The 15,698-nt window shown below is 46.7% G+C and overlaps 1 protein-coding gene across 4 annotated transcripts; it reads left to right on the top strand.

The window, feature by feature from the left end:
• Nucleotides 1-2,716: 2,716 nt before the first annotated feature.
• ZNF660 (zinc finger protein 660) lies at nt 2,717-8,949 on the top strand. 4 transcript variants are annotated; one of them, XM_036030442.1, is made up of 5 exons: nt 2,717-2,955; nt 3,634-3,732; nt 5,181-5,271; nt 6,452-8,106; nt 8,311-8,949. In XM_036030442.1, the coding sequence occupies exon 4, from the start codon at nt 6,604-6,606 to the stop codon at nt 7,609-7,611; it is 1,008 nt and encodes a 335-aa protein (XP_035886335.1). In that variant the 5' UTR covers nt 2,717-2,955; nt 3,634-3,732; nt 5,181-5,271; nt 6,452-6,603; the 3' UTR covers nt 7,612-8,106; nt 8,311-8,949. The 4 variants fall into 4 exon arrangements, with proteins under 4 accessions (XP_035886335.1, XP_035886336.1, XP_035886337.1 ...); XM_036030443.1 differs by having other exon boundaries at nt 3,634-3,773; XM_036030444.1 differs by lacking the exon at nt 3,634-3,732 and having other exon boundaries at nt 2,717-2,948.
• The last annotated feature ends 6,749 nt before the right edge of the window (nt 8,950-15,698 follow it).

The raw sequence follows: 15,698 nt of genomic DNA, 5'->3' as shown, positions 1-15,698 counted from the left end.
TTTAGAGACACAACCACCAAATACAGTGAGAGAACTTTGATTTTAGAAAAGCTGTAGAAGATATTTAGGAAATAATAGAGACATTGGAATATGAAATGGATAGAACATTTAAAAGTAGGTCCATTTGATGATACGGAATTATTTTTAAATTTGTTCAGTGCAACAGTTTTATTTTGGTTGTGTAGAAGGATATCCCTATTCCTTGGGGACATATGCCACAAATTTAGGATTGAAGGGTTATGATCTCTTCAACACACTTTCACATGGCCTAACAATATCAAATACCATGTGTATGTGTGTGAGAAGAGAAAAAACTCATGTGGCAAAATGTTAACAAATCTTGACTATAACTAGAAGTATATACATGTTTGAAAGTTCTAAAATAAAGTTTGAAAAAGGTCAAAGGGGATTGTGGATGGCTTGTTATAACAGTACAAATGCCATCTGTAGTTTCAGGCAGTGTGGCGGTAGATAAAAAAATGGGAACTGTAGTCAGAAGACCCAGTCCAAGTGTCAAATTGTCCACTACTAGCTGTACGACCATAAGCAAATCATTTCACATACCTAGCTTTTATTTTTCTGATCTAGAACATAAGGACAATTTTATGCCATAAAATTACTGAGGCTTAGACTAGTTAATGCCAATGAAAGCCCTTTACAATCTGTAAAGCAGTAACCATTGCAGCAATAAATTCCATTCACTTTTAGACTTTTGCAGTATCTTTTTATTTTTTCTTATAGCCTGAGAGACAGCCTCAGACTGTGAGTTCCCAAAGGGAACCGTTAGGTTACCAGTGTTATGACCAATAATGTGGGACCTGACTACCCAGATGCTGAATTTATCCAAATACGAATTCGAGTTCCTTGGCTGGCAGAGGTGATGATAAATATTGAAACTGATGAATATTTAGACAATTGTGAACACCCAGAATACCCTGATTCTGAGCAGTGCATCATTCTGGACTGAATGAATAGATTTTTGTCAGGAAAAAAAAATACTTGTGGATAAAGACAAGTTGGATAAGGGACCCTGGAATTTGTATTTTTGATGTGTCCTAATTACATGCTCTTAAGATTTGAGAACATTTGGGGCTAGAACATTAATGAGTTGTCATTACTCCCTGCAACCAGATGTGGAGTTAGCAGCTTGCATCAGAATTAATGACCCTCCCCCCAAATAAAAGAATAGCTGAAAAGCAAGAGCAAGCTGTATATAATTATAACGGTCTGAAAGTACGTGAATACTCTTTTTAAGTGTTTCCTGATGTAGTAGCCACAGTGTTGTGCTCCTGAGTTCTCCTTCCAGCACCAGCTGGGGGTGTGAACTTGTGTAGATCTTATAATTTCTCTGAATCTCTGTTTCCCAGTTTTCTCTAAAAAATGTGGCAGTTACTGTGCTACCTACATGAGCTGATGGATAAGAAAGCTCTAAGTATCTATTGCATATTTGTTGATTGATGAGCTTCAAATTTCAGTCCTCAAGTGACTTCTTTATCTACAGTCATTCCCTAGATTGTCCTGACTGCCCTGTAGTGACACAGAGACACCTCTTAAATTTACATCTCTAGCTGCGAGCTCTTCACTGAACTCCTAACTCCTGTTACAACTGTTTGCCATTTCCTCTTGGATGTGTAATTGGCATCTCACTTAGCACACCCAAAACAGAACCATTGATCCCTCTTTCTAAACTCATTCTTCTTTCAGTCTACTCTCTTTCCTAAAGACCAGTCTTGTTCTGGTTGCTCTGATCAATAACCATGGAGTCACCCTTAGCCAACATCAAGTTCATTGGCAAGTCATGCTGGCCATACCTTCCAAGTACATGCAGAACCCTTTCACATCACCTGCACTCTGTCGTTTCTAAGCTCATCCAAGCCACTATCATTTCTCATCTGAAATACCGCAGTAGCCTCTTAATCTTTCTGCTTCCACTCTTGCCAGCTTTTAGATGCTTCTCCACAGAGCAGCCAGAGAAACTATTGAGAATGTTGTCCCGTGGAGTAAAACTTCCATGCAAGGTTTCTATCAGAATGACTAAGCACTGAGAGCAAGAAATGAACGATTTATAGGAACAGATCTCTTGGTTCCTTTCACGTCTGATGGCTAATACATCTTTGAACATGTGGCAGGGAAAACAAGGTGAGATCGTGTCAGGCCTCTGTCACAAACCCTTTGTTATTTGGGAGACACCCTAAGGCCCGTATGGTCCAAAACGTGGGTCTTCTCTGCCTCCTGATTTAAGGCCCCTTGCTTCCCGACGTTCCCTCTGTCAAGAACGCTCTTACCCCAGATGCCCACACGCCTCGATTGCCCACTGCCTGTCATCTGTAAAACAGTCCCACGCCATCCCCCTCTTTCTCCCCTTACTCACTGCCGCGTCCTACGGTTTGTTCATCATTGTCTCCCCTGACTTGAATCAGGTGAGCTTCGTGGATCAGCGAGTTCATTTTCTTCCCTGCCGGATCCGCAGGCCTGGAACATGACATGTAGGCACCCAAAAGTTACTTTCGTATGCTGCTGATCCTAGCTTTGAGACTGAAAGCGCGAGATTTGTGTAAAGGCAGACGTTCAGCAGCTGGAGCTGGCGGTGTGACAGTCGGGATCGCTTAGCCTCGGCACTTAGGTACGGAGGCTGTTCTCCGCTAGCCCACCTAGCGGGTCTCTTAGGCTCCACCCCTCCCAGGACCCTCCTTACATTGGCTGAACCCACCGAGCCCTTTCGTCCTCCCAGCCAATGGTAGGGCAAAACTTGGGCAGGGGGTGGGACCAGAATGCCTGAGTACCAAACTGGCTAGCAAAGGGGCGAAAGGACTCCCACCTCCCGGGTACAGAGATGCAGAAACCTCCCGATGCCTAGAAGGGCCAGAGGGTTGGGGTGCGAGTTAGTAGGGTGTCGGTGACGTAATTCCTTCTGCGCTTCGTTCCAAGATGTGGGTCAGGCGCTTTCGGTGAGGGGTATGTGGCAACTTGGCGTTGGGGTCCGGGCGGGGTTCTGGGAGTGGGTGGGGGTCACAGGCCGGGAGCCAGCCCTGTTCAACCGCTTCCGCTGCGGAGACAGGGGTGCGGCAGGTCAAGGTGTCGGTGTTGGCCTCCCCCACTTTGTTCGGCGCTGCCCTTTTGTTTGGGGTTTCGTCTCCCAATAGGCGAGGCTGCTGGCTCTGACTGGGCTGATGGTAGTGACAGAACTGTGTCATCCCCGCCCCTAGCCAGTGGGCCGCCCTGGTAACAGCTATTGAAGTCCAGTCCAGGCCCCTCAAAGGACCCTGCAAAACTTGAATGTTGTATTTAAGTCACCCGTCCGATCCCGGCTGTGTTCCAGTGAGGATCCGGACCCAGCGAAGAAGGCAGAGTCTTGCCCAAGGTAACTCATTCATTCGTTCATTCATCCATCCAACAAACACTGATCACCTGCTTAAGTAGTGTGCTGGGTCCTGGGATTTAATGTGTATGAGGCAGAGCTGCATTCCGGTAGGGAAGAAGTGGAACAAGCCCGAAGGTTTAGCAGCGGAGGCTGGGAATCTGGAGCCAGAAACACAAAGTAGTGGAGGCCTAGTGATCCTCGGAGATGGGTAGTTATTTTTAAAAGTTCTCCTAACATCCTTTTAAAGCCGTACTTTTCCTGTCTCTCTAAAGACACTTGACTCAGCAAAGACCCTCTCTTGTCTCCCTCCTGCAAACTTTTGTCGGAGAGCTGAAGTGCAGAGAACATCTCGGGTGGAGTGCACTTTGCAGGTAGAGGAGAACGTGGAGACTTTCGGGTATCGGCAGAAGAGGTGAAAGGGGGTGACTCTGGTGTGAGGGAGGGAGTGTCCCCTCAGACACGGGGGGCTTGTCTCTCGGGCCTGGTCATGCAGCCTTGGGTGTGTCACCACCCTCGGGGGCTTCATTCCTTCACTCTTTAAATATCAGTGGGAGCGATCATCCTTGCTGTTCGAAGTTCAGCGGACAGGGGAGTTACCGGGGGGCGGGGGGGGGGGGAATCTGCCCTGGGTGTGCACTCGGGGTACACACTGTGTCTGTTCACAGTGATTCCAGACCCCAGCAGGGACTTGCTCACCAAACCCAAGGAAGAGGCCAGGCGAGATCTGTGCTGGGCAGACCTGTGGAGGGGGCTGCTGTGCACAGGAGAGAGTGGGCAGCTCCCTCCCCTCCTGGGCAGGGGAGACCCGTCCTGTGAAACCAGTTAGTCTGTGCACAGGGGTCCTGCTTGCTAGAGAGGATGGGGGCAGGGCTGACAGGGAGCGTCTCTGGATGGCTGTTTATCTAGGACGAGAGAGAGAGAGAGAGGGAGAGAGGGAGAGAGGGAGAGAGGGAGAGAGGGAGAGAGGGAGAGAGGGAGAGAGGAGAGAGAGAGAGAGAGAGAGAGAGAGAGAGAGAGGGAGAGAGGGAGAGAGAGAGAGAGAAGGGCGGGATGGGGTGGGGCTGCCGTGGACCTAGAGGAGTAGGGTTTCGGAATGAGCAGAAGGGTGATGTACAGAACTCAAATGTGTCGGGAGACTTGGACTTGAGTCCCAGCTCCCCTCTGAGTTCCAGTGTCCCCATCTCTACATTCCAGCTCTGACATTCTGACAGTCTCTGAGTAGTCGGATAGGTCAATCTCTTAGGAAATTTAGCCCCTTCAATGGCCCCACTGAGACAGAATTGCCAAGAAAGCAAATACACTGTCGTGGGGTTCAAATGATATGGAGCACAAAAGGGACGAACCAGCTGGAGGGAGGATGGCGGGGGGCGGTGGGTACGTTTGGAGGATGCGCATCTCCCCGTTCCCACACCCAGACGGAATCAGATGGAATCCTGTGCCTGTTTAACAGTCCAAGTCTCACAGCATGTACAGAGCCCTGTTTGTGCCAGGCGCTGGGCGGGGCCCACGTAGGAATGTCGAGGAGGGGCACAGACACACACACACACACCTAGTTGTAGGATGAGGCAACTCTGGTGTGTATTACAGGTTCCTTACAGGAGTTTCTGAAGCACAGACGTTTTTATACGGTCGGATCTCAGTCTGCTGTCACGCTGTCTGCCTTTGTTCTGTGCTTGAGGCTCAGGCCTTCCCCTGAGAGCCAGTGGTCCCCTGATATTCTTTTCTTTCTCTTTTCCTTCCTTTCAGTTTTTATATTGTATCATCTGTTCCTCTGGGATTTGTTGTTAAGTCTTATCTTTTATTCTCAACTCCATTGCAGTGAATCAGTAACCGAGAACCATGTGACCACTGCTCAGAGGGACCTGAACAGGAGGTGATGCTGGCAAATTAAAGGAATACAACCTCCACAGGTAAGTGTGTGTGTGCACGTGTGTGTGTGCGTGTGTCTCAGTAGCACTCAGCCCACTGTGGAAACTTTGTAGCCTGAAATGAACAGGGGTCCTGAGATCAGAACACACACCCATCGGTCTCAGGGAGCTGCGGCTCTGCCAGGGTTCTGCGTGTGTACGTCTAGAGGTACACATCAGACCCATGGGGAGGTAGAAGCGGGGAAAGGGCGGGCAAGTGGTGACGGAAGAAGACTGGGGGTGGTGAACACACAACACAGTATGCAGATGATGTATTTTATTATTGTACACCTGAAACCTATATAATTTTATTAACCAATGTCACCCCAATAAATTCAGTACAAATTTTAAAACCCTGTAGGAAAGTCCTGCTCATTCCTGACATAGGTTTTTCAATCAGCCCCTCCTGGTTGTGTCGTCCCCTGCTCTCACCTTCAGAAGCATTGTCATTATGCCGCGCATGGAGGCGCTGTCCGAGTTTCCCCTGCTGTGCTTCAACTCAGTCTGTCGGGGTGACAGCTTGGGGCAAAGCTGGCAGACGGAACCAGTCCGAGTAGCTGGATCCAGCGACACACCAGCACCTGCAGAGCAGGCTGTGATGTGATCAGGCTCCAATATCGCAAGAGCTGTGTTACTCCTTATCCAGACAGAGCCCAAGAACAATGTAGACAGGGCCCTACTACCCCAACTGGAACAAAAAAGGAAATCTTAGGCACACCCTGAGACATAACCCCAGTGGCTATTCTGTAAACAGTTCTCCGGCAGCTATTTTGTGCCAGCCTAGTATTACTGGTACCAGGGGAATAGGTCAATAAGCACTAAAAGCCAAAATGGTCTGAAAATTAGTCACTTGAGTTACTGAATTGAAGATCATTCATTTCATTTTTTTCTAGGGACGAGATGGCTCCAACTCGGGGAGTAGAGCATGAGGCAGGAAGAAGGCGGGGTGGATCGTGTCCTACTCACTGCTCACTCTGGTGCTGGACCCGCTGGTCCATGAGGCTTTACCTTGGCCTCTTTGTCTGACCTCATTTTCTCATCGTGTTTGCTCAGTTCCCCCTGCCTCTGAACACTTCCTCTTCCAGGTGAGACCCTGTAGTCTACCACACCTTGTTATCCTTGGGTAATTCTTCCACGAGTAGGGAGCACAGGTGACGTGTGTAATCTCTGTTTGTTCTGTCAGGTGGTGAAACGGGCACTGAGGAGGTGCTGATTCCAAAGTATCATTTCTGAAACGTCCGATCTCATACTTTCAAGAGAACTCCACTGAGGTGTTGCGAAGGGAGTCAAAACCTAGAAAGGGAAAGAAGACTCAGAAGGCCACTGGGATGTCCCATGCAAGAGAAAATGAGGAGAAAGACAAGAAGCTTCAAACATAAGACAGTTAAAGACAACAAGACACTCCCAGGCGCAAGTGACCAAGCATCTGGGAAAGATGGCAGTCAGTGCTCTGGCCCTGCAACAAGCGAGAGGGTTCAGGCTGGGAAGAGACGGTACGTCTGTGCCGAGTGCGGGAGGGCCTTCAGTCAGAGCGCAAACCTCACGGTGCACGAGCGGACCCACACAGGAGAGAAGCCCTACAAGTGCAAGGAGTGTGGAAAGGCCTTCAGCCACAGCTCCAACCTTGTGGTTCATCGGCGAACCCACTCCGGCCTGAAGCCCTACACTTGCAGCGAGTGTGGGAAGTCCTTCAGCGGTAAGTCGCACCTCATTCGGCACCAGGGGATCCACAGCGGGGAGAAAACTTACGAATGTAAGGAGTGTGGGAAAGCTTTTAGTCGGAGTTCAGGTCTCATTTCACATCACAGAGTTCACACTGGGGAGAAGCCATACACCTGTATCCAGTGTGGGAAAGCCTTTAGCCGTAGCTCCAACCTCACTCAACATCAGAGAATGCACAAAGGAAAAAAAGTTTACAAGTGTAAGGAATGTGGGAAAATGTGTGTGTCTAATACAAAGATTATGGACCATCAGAGAATTCACACAGGGGAGAAGCCTTATGAGTGTGATGAGTGTGGAAAAGCTTTCATCCTGAGGAAGACCCTTAACGAACATCAGAGACTTCATCGTAGAGAGAAGCCTTACAAATGTCACGAGTGTGGGAAAGCTTTTACTTCTAATCGAAACCTTATTGATCATCAGAGAGTTCACACTGGAGAGAAGCCCTATAGCTGTAACGAGTGCGGAAAGACCTTCAGGCAGACTTCCCAGGTCATCCTACATCTGAGAACCCACACCAAGGAGAAGCCCTACAAATGCAGTGAGTGTGGGAAAGCGTATCGTTACAGCTCACAGCTAATTCAGCACCAGAGGAAACACTCTGAGGAGAAAGAAACCTCATAAATAGCATGTACTGTTGGTAGGAGGACTAATTGCTACTTTTCAGAAAAGCAGGTTTTCAGTGTCATCAGCCTTAATTGTATTTCTAAGAACCCACACAGGGAAAATAATCAGAAACAGACTGATTAATACTTGAGAGATTCATGCCAGCAAGGGTATAATTAAAGGAAGAAAACTAGGTTTTCAGTAGCACAGGCTTTAAATTAATGGTTTGCAGTCACTGTAAAGATTCTTAAAGAATATTCAATGCCATGGGGGAAATGATTTAGATAAAATGGGAGATAAAAGAAAGAAAAAACAATGAAATATGATCCAAACGGAAACAAAGCATTTCTGTGTTGGACAAAAACGGGAAAGAAGTGATATCACACCACAGTGTTAACAGTGACCATCTCCGGGTGATAGGGTTGTAAGTGTTCCTATTTTCTTCTTTATACTTTTCTATGTGTGTTAGATTTTTCTACAATGAGAATGCACTTTTGTATACTTAAGGGGAAAGTCCAGTATTTTTTTTTAAAGATTTTATTTTATTTTTTAGAGAGGGAAGGGAGAGAGACAGAGAGAGAGAGAAACATCAATGTGCGGTTGCTGGGGGTCATGGCCTGCAACCCAGGAATGTACCCTGGCTGGGAATCGAACCTGGGACACTTTGGTTCCCAGCCCACGCTCAATCCACTGAGCTACGCCAGCCAGGGCCGAAAGTCCAGTATTTTTTAAATGCAGTGAGTACATGCTCATTTTGACTACACGGTGTCGGGGACGGCGCACAGAACACAGACTCCGGTGTCCTAGGAAGGCACCCTCACGCTGGCTTTTTCAGTGGCAGTGCCGCCGAGAGCAAGCCACCTCCTTTGAGAGCCCGTTTCCTGTTCAGTAAAAGCAGAAACAGCAGCCCTTGGTCTCTTTTCAGCTGTAAGAAAAGCTGACTTGATGGTGGCCAACAAAACGTGTGTCCACTTCCTTAACCACTGTTAGGTTAAAAGCACGCGGCGAACGTTTAAATGCCCTCCTCTCCCACAGCTGTCGGGGGATCTGCAGATAATAGCCACCTGCCCGGGCGCCATCTGCTCCACAGATGTCTGCCAAAGCGGCAAAAACGTGTGCTTCTGGAATTGAAATGACTACAGGTTCCTAGCCTTTCAAAAGATCCAGTTAGCAGAACCTGGCATAGAGGAAGACCGCCTTCACGTGTTATGTGGAGTTTCGTAGCTGAAAGTGTGGCCTTTGGGGTCAAAGACACACGTGTTCTCTGTACACTTAACGTGTTCTCATCCCAAACTGACACACCAGCTTGTCAGTTCTGGACAAGCCACTAACTGCTCTTAGCCTCAGATGTGTCTGGAAAAAGGAAATAACTACCGACCTCACAGGGTTATCGTGAGGATTAAATGAGATACCAATGCATGTAGTGTGTGGCGGCCTGGCACATGGTGACTAATAATTGCTTAAGTGTAGGACGTCGGGACAGTATTCTAAACACTTAGCAAGAGCTGTTCGAGAAGAGGGTTACCTAAGGTAGCACTGAGGATATTTTCAGGTGTGATGAACACGATGCCAAGTACTAGCGGCTTAGACCTTAAGAACATTGTTTAGTTAAGGGGAAGTCTAGAGGTAAACTGTTCCAAATTTTGTTTGGCATCTCAGCAGTTTATCAAACTTCCACCTCAGCTCCATAATTTTCAGCATGTTGGATTTCACGTTTTGCATCCTCATGGCTGCAAGGTGGTGGCTGCTGCTTCAAGCTCCGCCCACAACTCCTTCAAACTCGGGGAGTGGGGAAAGGAGCTGAGGCCTTGTCACCTGCTTCCCTTCTCCGTGTATCACTGAGAAAAGCCTTTGCTAGAAGAAGGGAATGATTCTGTGCGGTCAGTACTGGGGGTGCTCCCCAGCTCCCTCTGGCTTTCTGTGTGTTCAGCCCTCCAAGAAGGCCTTAGACCGTTTTCAAACAGCATTTTAAACTCTTAAGTGCTTAGTTAAAAATCCCTCTGGGAACACTGGATCTCTGCACACTTAACTCAGCCATCCCTCTTTCTTTCTGCACAGCGAGTCCCTAAGCCTAATGCTGTTTGTCTTATGCCCATAGTTTATCATTTCTGGGACTGTTGAGTTTGCGTTTTCTCATTTAATCATCCTAACATTTGTACAAGAGCACTGAGTCTCAGTGAGGTTAGGTGACTGGCTGATAAGTGGATGGAGCCAGGATCTGAACTCAGATGTGACTTTCAAGTCCTTGCCTCCTCTGACAGCGTGCCTCAGCCCACCATGCTGGTTGTATCCGTGAGTGGGAGACCAGTTGGGATTCTTCTGAGCGGCCATTTCTATGAAAGGCCAGTGTATCTGCACAATTCTTTTATCATGGTTTCATAAGGAAGGTGCTATGAGTGTTTTCTGAGTTAGTTTTATGGCCTATTTCTGCACCTTATAACTTAGTTTTAAGGATTATGTATGTTTACCTTGCTGTTACTGGAAGGAAGGGAGTGTGAAAATATGAAGGGTCTATTTGTATAAAAAAGGATGGTCTCATTTTGTTCTATTTTCTTAGGATGCTGGCTCACACATCATTTTATGATGTAATAGTCCCTCTTTGCATAGTTGTCCAAAGCGAGGTTGGGAGGCTCTGGAACAGGTTGCTGCATTCGGGGGATAGGGCGGAATCACTGGTCACCTTAGGTGGCGCCTTCCCCAACAGTCTGGGTGGGCATGAGGCTAGGGGACTCCACGTGTGACAGTGGCTAAACACAACAGCGAAAGACACTCCCATCATCTTGCCCTTGTCACAGTTCCTGTCACAAGTTGTATTCCATGCCTTTTGTCGTGCCAGCCCCCCACACCTGCTGATCACCTGTGTGGAAGGTGACTCGCTGTGCCTGACACCGACTAGCCTGCCCAAACCGCTGTAAGGACACAGGCAGGCAGCTTTCCGTGTGCCTGGCAGGGCTTGTCTCGTGCACACTTACTATTGCCGAGCAGAGCTGTTGATGCAGGAAGGTTGGTCCTGTATTTCTGAGCAGGTGTTCTCTGAACAAGACATTTTCCTGCCGCGGTCCGGCTGCACCTGGGTCCAGGGATTCCTGAAAGGTGGGTAAGGCATCGGCGATGGGAGACAGACGACAACACGCCTCAGAGGACGGTGATGCTCTGTTCCGTTTATTGCAAGCACAAGCAGGTTTTTATACTTTCATTTTTGGTAGTGATTAACATTTGCAATTAGGTGAAGCAGGAAAAAATTAATATAAAGGTAACCAGGAAAAGTATGAAAGTTTCCATAGATTCAGTTATATTAAACAAAGATTGTTTTGACCAGGAGAGCCATAAATCAGACAATTAGAAATAGCTGTACGTACAGAGTTTGAATGTCTTATTGTTTATTAAAGTTCTCAGAATTTGCCATGGGGCAAAAGGATATGCTAGATTGAGTAGAGGGTATAGGAAATTTATTATAAGGCCTTTGTGATGTCTAACTTAGCTATTTGCCTTTTCTGTCTAAAATGTTTCTCTATGCACCATGGACTCTGACTCCCTGGTAACTGTTTCTATGTGCTTAGTTTGTAATAGCTAACCATTTTTTCTTATTTCTTTGTCTGTCTAATTCTACTTGATATATATTCCTATTCAAGATAAAGGCGGGGCTGTTACTCCAACAACTTTTAGACATTCAGGGGCTATTTTATTAGAGGGGATTTTGTTCTCTGGTCAAGAAATTATTTTGTACAACTTCATTGAAATTATGCGAAACAATAAACCTGAAATACAGGTGTCTAACAATCCCACCACCTTTTGATCACCAGAACAAACATGTAAGGAGAGAGAAACAGGAAATCCAGCCACAGTAAACCTTTTTTGTTCCTTAGTTAATAAACACCAGGGAGGTCTGCTTCGAGCTAGCATGAAATTTAGACTATTTCCATGAAATTTAGACTATTATAAGGCACTTGGACTCCATCCTTATTGACCATTCTAATGCCATCTTCATTATGTGCTCCTGTATAAGGCAATGGGGGATCTGGAACCCTCTGGAGACTATTAGTTCCTCTTGGGGGATACCATAATTTGTCATTAATCCAATATGCTACCCAGGGGTATCCCTGGGTTGTGCATAGGGGGTCTATATAATTTTTTCTTGTTTTCTTGAAAGACTCTTTGTATCTATGGGTAAGGAACAGGCGTGGGAAAGTCTGCCAATAATTCAGCCTGTTGTAACTGATTCATGAATTCTTTTATGGGGACAATTGGGGATAGTTTCTTACTCAGGTTTATAAACATCTTGTTTAAACAATTTGGGCAGGATTCAATAGTCTGGGGAGAACTAGTTGTCCCTTCAGAATTTCCCTCAAAGTTAATTGTTGACTCACTTTGAGCCTTTTTCTCCTCATGATCTGTTCTTATGGGAATCAGGGTACAAAGTAAGACCATGATCAATATTAGCAAGGAAATTATTAAGAGCAATCCCCAGGAAAATTACCGCCCCCCTTTGTATGCCACGCTCTCTTCGAGGAAGATGGATTCCTTGAATTCCCTCTTTCCACGTTCGGACCTTGTCAGAAAACATGGTTGGAAGAGGGCGTGGCATTTTCCCATCACTGTGTCATAGTGTCTGGAATTCTTTCTTCAAATAGGCCTTCTCTTTTATCTTGAAAGACTTTGCCACCTTCGAGAGTAAATACCTCTGGGAAGGGTACCATGTCATCTGAGACCCAGAGATCGGATACAAATCTTCATAGCTGCTTCCCCCCGGCAAACTAAGTACCGGGCCTCTGGGGAGGTCCTCACCCGTCTCCTAGACCGACACCTGCCGTGAGCTGCAGGAGTACACCTTGTAAACTGGTCCCTGCACCATTTTAGGTAACTGTCCTGCCGTGTAATTTGAACCAAACACCCACCTTCCTCTGGAGTGTTCCGAGACTTACCAGCCGCTTACTTCAGGCAGTCGGAGTTCGCAGTTCCTTCCTTCCTTTCAAGCCTCTTTATAATGCCACCTGGGATTCAGCGTCTGCCTCTTTGAGTGTTTTTTTTTTTTTTCTTTTTCCAGCTCCCTGCTCTAGGGGAAACCTGGTGGTTCCCTGACAGCAGCACTTTGCCCGCAGTCCCTCAGTTGTTAGTTTTCATCTTCCTCACCCCACCACTGCCACGTCTTCTCTGGTCCCCAGCCGAAAGCCGGCTTTTCTGAAACAGGTATCTCTAAGCTACTGTGTGTTCCCCATCCCTGCTCTTGTCATCTGCGGGCTTCCCGGGCACTCACGTTTATCCACGTGTGTTTTCAGTGCCCTGAGCATTCCCGAGGACTATGAAAAGGCAGTGGTCTGTCTTAGCCACAGACATCCTGGTTGTGTAGAATTGCTCTTGTGTGGAATAGAAGTACGTGCGTCTTTTTTTCAGTTGAGAGAAAAAGTGTGAAATAAAGTCCCATTTTACATAGCCTTGATTAAAGAGAAATATGAAAGACAGAATCTTGCAGAGAGAGGAGAGTGTCTCCCTCGGCGTAGAGATGCTTTTCTTTGATGGTGTGTACTGCGTTGGTCTTGCCAGGAGCGGAGAAGAAGATTGCAACCAAAAGGAGCTTTAAATCACCGGGTAATTCTGTTGAGTCGAAATCCTTGAGACTAAATTTCGTTTCAGCTCTGTATCCTCAGTGACAGATTTCCTTCGTTGTTTTTTTTTTTCAATTGAACATAAATAAATATTCTCATATTGTTAGATTGTTTTTAGAAACTAGACCCTCTTTAATCACCTCTGATGTTATGGAACTGTTTTTGTGGGAGCTAGTTGTGATTCCACCAATAAATATCTGCTGTTATTTACTTGTTACAAATATCACTGATTTCTTTTTTCTTTTTGCTTCCTTCCTTTGTTCAGAGTGGGAAGAAAATGATTCAGTTAGCTTTTCTTTAAGCAGCTGTTTTTGGAATGAAGAAGTGATCTGGCTTGTTTCTGACTCAAATGCAGATGACGCTTGTCATTTTCATGCTTGTAGTACGAAAACGAGAGCCCTCTGGCAATTAGACACTGTCCTTCCTGAGTTCCTTTGAGGACTTGTCCAGCCAGTTGCCCGCCTCCTCTCTGGCCTCACTGTTGCGTAGACTTCGGTTGCCTGTATAAAACCTGGTGGGTTCCCCGAAAAGTCCATTTCAGCTTCAGAAGGCAGGTCTGTGAGGGGTAAGAAAGGCGACGGCCGACTCCCTCTGGCCACATAGACACAGGACCTGCCTGGTTCTCCCTCCTCCCACTGACCATTCCCAGTCCCTGTGGCACAATTTGACTCTACAGATTGTGAACATGCAAACGCTGTAACCAGCCTCTGAAACTAAGGCCAGTGTAATTGCATACATTCAGATAAACTTCCCCAGGCCCACCGGGTCAGCGTACGTGGAGCAGGGTCTATGAATCTGTAAAACAAAACTCTTGCAGAGGGGATTGGAGAAAAAAGTCCTTGTCTCCCTACATGACTGTTTTTGTAATAATTATCCATTTTTTCCTAGAAGAACCTGTGGGTCACAAAATTATTGAGACATAGACCAAAGTTTGTAGTCACAACAAATTAGCAATCAGTTTACAGAATCTGAAAGAAAATGCTGTCACGTTTGCAGTGTTGGTTTAACCACAGAATTGAGCAGAGATTGACATTTTTAAACAATACAATAGGACAATATGTAAGTCAGATCATCATAAAGCCCTTTGGCTACAAAACAACCTGAAATACTAGATGAAACTTAAGCATCCTTTAAGAGGAATTCTAACAAAGTGACATAAATCCTCCAAGGCTAAAATGAAGTGGAAGCCAGAAAGGGAAGTGGTTGATGATACCGTGGGTGACATGAGGCAGTTTGGTGGCCTTGGTCCAAGAGACTTAGGTTTTATCAGCTGTAAGGGCAAGGTTTGAGTTTTGGGGCTTAGAAGAAGTGGAGCATTGGAACTGAGACCTCCATAATAAGCCCAGATGTTTATAGGGCTACACCCCAGTGAAAGTAACATGAAATTAGTTAGGTATGTACATTTCCAAGTGTACATGGGAGTCATTTAAAAATGAATACAACCTTAAAAATGGAATTATCTAATTATTTGTTGTTAAGCTTTATGGGAAGTAAATCAGACATGAAAACAAGCAGCAACTTTGCTGGAGAGCGTTACTGGGATTAACACCTGTAGGGAGGGAAGGAAGCAGGGCTAGTAGTGGGAGGAGCTGGCTGTGTTGTGGTCCTGAGTTACCTGTGTGGCCTTTGTTGGCTTCAGACTTGGTTAGACAGGGATTAGCTTTCAAAATTGTCCACACTTGAGAAGTCTGGGCCTCCTTCGCTGGGCAGCCACTGAACACAAGCTCTGCCACAGCACCCTGACGGGAAGCAAGATCTTGGTGAGGTAGACCTTCTCCAGCTGACTGTGTCTGGAGCTAAGGCAGCTCCCGGACAGGGCAGACAATGCAGGGCTTTCAGCCTGCCCCCCCAGTAAGTTACGCAAGATTGCCCCTCAAAGGGGATAATCTTAGGGGTGTCCAGAGGGCACAGCAAAATGTCCTCTGCAGTGATCGTGATGCAATTACGATTGAAATAGTCTGGCTTTTCTCAGGCGGCCTGTCCCGTTTTTCAGCTTTGCCTTTGCTACGAGTTCCCTCATTCACTGAGGATGTCAAGGGGGTGATGAGCAGGGGAGGGAAATCTTCAAGATGGACATCCAAATCTGGGTCCTTTTAAGTGATGCTGACCAGAACCTACCCACCACGGATGCCCCTCAGGGCCTAGATAAACTTCTCCAACACTCTAAACTGTATGTGGAGAAAGCCAGGTATGATGGGTAATTTTACAGGTCAGCTCGACCGTAGGATGCCCAGATACCTGGTTAAAAGTTATTCCGGCTGTGTCTCTGAGGGTGTTTCTGGACGAGGGTAACATCTGAATCGGCAGGCGGAGTGAAGGTTGCCCTTCCCTGTGTGGGGGGGCCTCATCCGGTCTGTCGGACACCTGGAGAGAACAAAACCTTGGAAGGGGGATTTGTTCTCTCTCTGCCTGTCCAGTGTTTCCCTGCTTTTGGACTCAGCATGGGATTGCACCATACGCTCTCCTGCTCTGAGGCCTTTAGACCTGGACTGGGACTACGCC

The sequence above is a fragment of the Phyllostomus discolor genome, chromosome 7 (genome assembly GCF_004126475.2).
Source record: "Phyllostomus discolor isolate MPI-MPIP mPhyDis1 chromosome 7, mPhyDis1.pri.v3, whole genome shotgun sequence".
Taxonomy (NCBI): domain Eukaryota; kingdom Metazoa; phylum Chordata; class Mammalia; order Chiroptera; family Phyllostomidae; genus Phyllostomus; species Phyllostomus discolor.
This window is presented reverse-complemented; position numbering and strand designations above follow the sequence as displayed.